At 41.7% G+C, this 7304-nt stretch overlaps 1 protein-coding gene across 2 annotated transcripts in view; it reads right to left on the bottom strand.

Moving 5' to 3' along the window:
* Positions 1-142: 142 nt before the first annotated feature.
* LOC132377967 (E3 ubiquitin-protein ligase RNF123) overlaps positions 143-7304 on the bottom strand; it is a 428887-nt gene continuing 421725 nt past the window's right edge. For both annotated transcript variants that reach the window (XM_059944516.1, XM_059944515.1), the window contains one exon: positions 143-5359. In XM_059944516.1, the coding sequence (XP_059800499.1) occupies positions 5260-5359 (100 nt within the window). In that variant the 3' untranslated portion in view covers positions 143-5259. The remainder of the gene's footprint in view (positions 5360-7304) is intronic.

Genomic DNA, 7304 nt, shown 5'->3' with positions numbered 1-7304 from the left:
GCAGTACTCTATGTTAAATGTAATCCAATCCAAAGGCTCTTAATGTGTTAGTCTCATCATTAATCATGGCCTGTGGCCACAAATGTTGTACAAAACAGATTATTACAATATTTGAAAATTAATAGAAAGTGGTTAATGGATAATCACAATGAATGAATGCAACATGTCCTTGTTGTATATTCAAGAGGTAACATGATGACATTGTCATCGATTCCTGGTTGCACCAAATTATTTTTTAATCAAATACTTTTTGAATATTTTAAATGAAAAGTGGAAGTTATATCCACTTATTTGCTTTTGTCACATTTTATGGTTGGCTATTCAAAAAAAAAGACTATAGTGCCTGTAGTATTAATATTCCAAAACATTTAAACAATTAAATTGCAGTTAAAGTAATAACATTCATTTAATTCTGGAAAGGAATAATAATAACAGGGTTGTTGTGGTGGGAGATTTCAATTTCCCGAATATTGATTGGCATCTCCCTAGAGCGAGGGGTTTAGATGGGGTGGAGTTTACTTGTGTGTTCAGGAAGGTTTCCTGACACAATATGCTGATAAGCCGACAAGAGGGCAATAAATAAGTCACAGTGGAAAAGTGTGTATGGAACTGAAGGAAATGGCAGAGGTACTTAATACTTTGCTTCAGTATTCAGTACAGAAAAGGATTGTAGGGATGACTTGCAGGAAAAATTTGAACATGTAGGTATTAAGGAAGAGGTTGTCCCGGAGTTTTTGGAAAGCATCAAGTTGGATAAGTTACCGGGTCAGGATGGGATGTACCCCAGGGTACTGTGGAAGGCGGAGGAGGAGATTGCTGATCCTCTGGCAATGATCTTTGCATCATCAATGAGGATGGGAGAGGTTCCGGAGGATTGGAGGGTTGCGGATGTTGTTCCCTTATTCAAGAAAGGGAGTAGGGATAGCTCAGGAAATTATAGACCAATGAGTCTTACTTCAGTGGTTGGTAAGCTGATGGAGAAGATCCTGAGAGGCAGGATTTATGAACATTTGGAGAGGCATAATATGATTAGGAATAGTCAGCATGGCTTTGTTAAGGGCAGGTTGTGCTGTATGAGCCTGATTGAATTTTTTGAGGTTGTGACTAAACACATTGATGAAGGTAGAGCCACAGATGTAGTGTATATGGATTTTAGCAAAGCATGCAAGGCTTATTGAGAAAGTATGGAGGCATGGGATCCAAGGGGACATTTCTTTGTGGATCCAGAACTGACTTGCCACAGGAGGCAAAGGGTGGTTGTAGATGGGTCATATTCTGCATGGAGGCTGGTGACCAGTGGTGTGCCTCAGGGATCTGTTCTGGGACCCCTACTTTTGATATTTGACCTGGATGAGGAAGTGACGGGATGAGTTAGTATATTTGCTGATGACACAAAGGCTGGGAGTGTTGTGGATAGTGTGGAGGGCTGTCAAGAGGTTACAGCGGGAATTGATAGGATGCAAAACTGGGGTGAGAAGTGGCAGATGGAGTTGTATCCAGATAAGTGTGAGGTGGTTCATTTTGGTAGGTCAAATATGAATGCAGAATATAGTATTAATGGTAAGACTCTTGGCAGTGTGGAGGATCAGAGGGATCTTGGGATCTGAGTCCATAGGGACACTCCAAACTGCTACGCAGGTTGACCTTGTGGTTAAGAAGGCATACTGTGGATTGGCCTTCATCAATCGTGGGATTCAGTTTATGAGCCAAGAGGTAATGTTGCAGGTATATAGGAGCCTGGTCAGACCCCACTTGGAGTACTGTACTCAATTCTGGTCGCCCGCAATACTGGAAGGACGTGGAAACTATAAAAAGGGTGCAAAGGATATTTACAAGGATGTTGCCTGGATTGGGGAGCATGCCTTATGAGAATAGATAGAGTAAACTCAGTCTTTTCTCCTTGGAGTGACGGAGGATGAGAGGTGACCTGATAGAGGTGTACAAGATAATGAGAGGCATTGATCGTATGGATAGTCAGAGGCTTTTTCCAAGGGCTGAAATGGCTAGCATGAGAGGGCCTAGTTTTAAGGTGCTTGGCAGTAGGTACAGAGTAGATGTCGGGTAAGTTCTTTTTAACGCAGAAAGCGTTGAGTGCGTGGAATGGGCTGCTGGTGGCGGTGGTGGAGGCGGAAACGATGGGGTCTTTTAAGAGACTCCTGGATAGGTAAATGGAGCTTAAAAAAATATATGGCTATGGGTAAGCCTAGGTAGTTCTAAGGTAAGGACATGTTCGGCACAGCTTGTGCTGTAGGTTTTCTATGTTTCTAACTTCGGAGACCTCAAAGCTGTGACCAGAGCAAAATTTAATGGTGGCACTTACTGGGTCTAAGGGTTGGTTGGAGATGAAGTCCTGTCCTGAATTTTAGCATGTTAGACTGACATCTGGTAACTATGTAGATAGAGGCAGCAGCTGCCTCTTGTGTTTGAGTGCTCTGAATGTCAGTTTACATTTTAATTTGGGACCTTTGATGGTATTTATTAAGTGCTGAGTTGGAGGTGGTGTTGCTAGTCAGGGTACTAGATCAGATGTTGTAGAAGAGTTTCATGAAACAGCCCTCAGATGTAATGGGTAACTCATTTTTATTGTTCACATCTGCAAGTAAACTCGCATGTAAGAACAGTTTATCAAATTCAATAACACAAGCAGCAGTTTCTCACACGCACTCCATTGTCCCCAACAAAAGGGAATCCCAAAGAACTAAAAGCAGAAATTGGCAGCTCTCACTGCATGCAGCTTCCTGGTGGATAGACAAAGGTTCTCCACTGCTGCTAACCCCCTCACCTTTAACATAGGGAACAGGGTCCTAGTGCTCTACCAACTGATTAGACCAGTCACTTATAATAATTGTGAAATACATTTTGTAAATATAAACCTGTAGTTCCTAACCTCCTTGGCAGGGACTATAATGATATATCAGGGCCAGAGAGCAAGTTACAATATTAATTTATAAATGCTAAATCTTCAGTTTTTAACACGTGTTAAGATACAAGATCAGATAGTGAAAAACCAGCATCTTCACACACTCTTTATAGCAGCCAAGGGTTCAACAGTAACTCAGGCAGCAGAGGTTAGTACTCAACAACCAGAACTGGTGCGGTTGTAAAAAGATGATGATGGCACTAACAAGGTCACTAAGTTCCAGCTTTACACAAGCCCAGCAGCACTAGTTGCAATACACATATGCTGGTGCACTGGCAGGTGATTGTTTTTTGGCAAAATGCATGTTGTGCACTGATCACCAAGAATGAACAGTACTCAGGTACTGAGTTTTATTAGTGGAAAGGAAAAAAATATAATCGAAATGCAGGAAAATCAGCTCTCAAATGAAAATACATCTCACACAGAGCTGTAAGCAGAGAAAGGGACAAGTTAGCCAGTTCCTTGAGAACTGGATGCTAATTCTCTCTGTCTACTTTTCCCATGCCCTTTTTAAACTTTGGTAATTTGTTACTTCTCACTGGTTAAGTCTGATGGCCACCTCACAAACTCTGGACTCCTGCATCAAGCACCATTTTAGTGCAAGTCATATAGTAAAGCTTTGAATCAGTAGTGCCATGAGAACTCACAAGTGGCATTAAATTGTGAGAAAGTGGATCTTCTCACTACCGATGACATTGTTCTGTAGTGTGGTTTATAGTGTCAATGACCAACACAGTAACATCAGGTTTTGAAAGTAGGATAGGAAATTGAAGACACAAAGGCACTAATTCATGCATTATGCAGTGTCATTACAGATAGAGACACATGTGATTCTGCCTGGCATGGACATGTTGGCTGATCATGTTTCATTTGAGGTACAGACTCATGGGATACTGGCTCATATTACCAGATGGACAGTATGGTTTTGGGCAATATTCAACATGCAACATTAGTACTATGTTAGCCAGTGCCAGTACCAGTCCAGCCATCAGCATGTTCACACCTGGCATCCTGATATGACAACAGATTCACACCAAGCAGGTGTCATAGCATTGGAGGTCACATGGACTTGCTCTGCATGTATAGACTGATGTTATCCAAAGTCACAGCAGGACTGTCTCACAATATTGGTCAGGATGTAAACATGAGACTCAGATTCACAAAGGGCCGGTGTTTAACTATGGACAATGAACCCTAATTCTGCCTTCTCCAGCATCAGGCTGGCTGTGGACACACACAGGATACTGAGTGGTATGTCTTCCAGTATTAAACCAGGTATGGACAGATATGATCTCAATTTGATTGTTATACAATGTTAGTACCAATTAATGAATTAAGCGTTGGGAAAATTTCTTAGACTTAAAATTGAGGATTAGATAATTGGTAAGAAACACTCCTGATGCCTGGAGCTATTGGGTCAGAGGACATGAACCTGGCACGGGGGGGAATTCGGGTATGGTTGAAGTACAACGAGTTATTGTTCTCACCATGATAAAGTGGAGTCACTCTGTTCTTCATTCCAGCCTTCCATTGTCAGCGGCTGCACTAGTTCCTAGACATCAAGGGACATCAATTCAAGGGGGAAATGAAACCAGGCAATCAGACAGTAAGTGCACGAAAACACTGTTTCCAAGTAGGAGTCTTTAGAAAAGCTTTAGGACATTGGCAGGGCCTGTGGATTAGTAGAAAATGCTCCCATCATTTTGACATAGGTTGGTTTGTAAAAGTCATGTCAAGGTGCAGGGTATCAGACAATCTGGCACTGTTTGAGTTCTGCTGTTGATTAAAACGTTCCCACTAAAAGTCTCAATGTATGGCAAAAAGGGATCTGGGTAGCTTTGAACAATTTCCACAGGGGCCTAAAACCACCTGCCGAAGACAAGTATGTATCTTCTCATGGGTCGCTCCGAGCTCCTGCCAGACTCTAGTTCAAACAGCTGGAGTTACACAGATATACACTTCCTTTCCCATTTCTGCAAAAAGATTTTAAATCTCACAATATCAAATTGCAGTTAATAAAGGTAGGGATTAGGACCCAAGAAGGGAATCAAAGCCAAGACACAAGATTAGTGTGTCAGGGACAGGGTGAAATTCAATCTGTAATTTGCCCTTCAGAACATGTTTGCCTCAGTCTAGCAATCAATATATGAAATTAAATAGCAATGTAACAAGTGCATCATTGCTTGATGAAGCACCAAGGATCATTCCCTTTTGTAAACATTGGATATTGAACATTCCAATCTCTGCATGTACACAGTTGCTAATGTCCTGAAGAGTATCTTTTCCTTTACCCTATCTTTGGAAGCAGGGAAATTGCAAGGTTGGTGGATCAGTGACAACTAGGAGGAGGATGGTTTTGTGTAGTCATCCACAGCAGTGATGGTGGCCTTGCAGAAGAAGCAGTCTTTGTTGTTCATCAGGTGCTGGTTGATGCAGGCCCTGAAATGGCAAGAGTAACAGTTAAAGTCCTCAAGCATTGACTCAAGAAATATCTTTTTCTGCTTGTGAGAATAGCCAGTTAATTCCACAAACAGTATCCTAATTCACTAATAACGAAAATGCTACAGCAGTTCAGGAACCGCCTGTGGAAAGAATTCTGACATGAAATATTAACTGTTTCTTTCTCCACAGATGTTGCCTGACTGGCTGAGTGTTTCCAACATTATTTACCACACAGCTATCCATATAGTGTATAAAAGTGAGCATCTTTCTGATCAGTTTATGCTGTTCCAACTGAAGGACGAGATACATCAATCAGTACTTGGCATTCAAAAAGTGAGGGGAGTAAAACAGATTGAATATCCTTAGGTGCTGTCAGTTGGGAGCTTGCACATTCTCTCTATGACCATGTGGGTTTCCACTGGGTGCTTCAGTTTCCCCCCACATCCCACCCACATCAGTTAACTGGTCACTAATTTTTGCCATGTAGAATACTGGTATAATCTGGGAAGGCATGAGCTAGGTCTTTTCTCTTTGGAGTGAAGGAGGATGAGAAGTGAGAAGGATAGAGGCGTACAAGACGATAAGAGACATGGATAGAGTAGACAGCCCTGGGGTAAAAATCCCCAGGGCAGAATTAGCAAATATGAGGGGACAGAATTTTAAGGTGGTTGGAGGAAAGTACGAGAGGGATTGCAAGTTTTTTTTACACTGAGAGTGCTGAGTGTGTGGAATGCCCTGCTAGGGGTGGTGGTAGTGACAGATACATTAGGGGCATTTAAGAAACTCTTACATAGGCACATAGATGATATAACATTTTAAAACAAAGTGAACCTGGGAAAGTGTGAGATACATTAATGGAGGTGTTAGACGTATCAATACAATGTGCAGGGGTCTGTCCGTGTTGGGACCGCTTCTTCTCACATTTTCTGGATGATGGCAGAATTGATGACTTTGTGGCCATGCTTGTGGATGGAGGAGCATGTAGTGTCGAGAAAGCAGGGAGACTGCAGAAAGGCAAACGGATCAGCAAAATGGGCAATGTATGGAAGTGTATGGTGTTGCACTTTGGTAGAAGGAATAAAGGTACAGGCTTTTTACTGAATGGAGAGAAAATCCAAAAATTAGAGCTGCCAAGGGACTTGTGAGTCCTTGTGCAGGATTCCCTAAAAGTTAACTTGTATGTCAAGTCTGTGTTGTGGAGATAAAGCATGACATCCAAAACTTTGTCAGACTTCAATAGTGGAGTGTAGTGGAGAGTATATTGACTGGCCGCAGCACAGCCTGGTATGGAATCATCAATGCCCTGGAACAGAAAATCCTCCAAAAAGTAGTGGATATGGCTCAGGCTATCATGGGTAAAGCCCTTCCAACCATTGAGCACATCCACATGAAATGCTGTTGCAGGAAACAGCAGAGACACCCACCATCCAGGTCATACTCTCTTCTCGCTCCTGTCATCAGGAAGAAGGTACAGGAGCCTCAGGACTCACACCACCAAGCTCAGGAACAGTGACTGCCCCTCAACCATCAGACTCTTGAACCAAAGGGATATCTGCACTCAACTTCACTTGCTCCATCCACAATCACAGCCAATGGACTCACTTTCAAGGATTCTTCATCTCATTCTCTCAATATTTATTGCTTGCATGTTTATTTATCTATCTATTCATTCATTCATTTTTTAAATATTTGCATTTTGTCTTCTTCACTCTGCTTGAATGCTCTAGTTGGGTAAACTTCCATTGATTAATTCTGTTATGGTAACTTTTCTATAGATTTATGGAGTATGCCCACAAGAAACTGAACCTCAGGGTTGTGTATGGTGATATTTATGTACTTCAATAATAAAATTTATTTTGAACTTTGGTAAGGAAGGCAAATGCAATGTTAGCATTCATTTTGAATCAAATTGAATATAAAATCAAGGATATAATTCTGCAGT

This window comes from Hypanus sabinus, chromosome 19 (assembly GCF_030144855.1).
Source record: "Hypanus sabinus isolate sHypSab1 chromosome 19, sHypSab1.hap1, whole genome shotgun sequence".
NCBI lineage: Eukaryota > Metazoa > Chordata > Chondrichthyes > Myliobatiformes > Dasyatidae > Hypanus > Hypanus sabinus.
The sequence above is the reverse complement of the archived record's forward strand: the minus strand, read 5'-3'. Positions and strand labels throughout refer to the sequence as shown.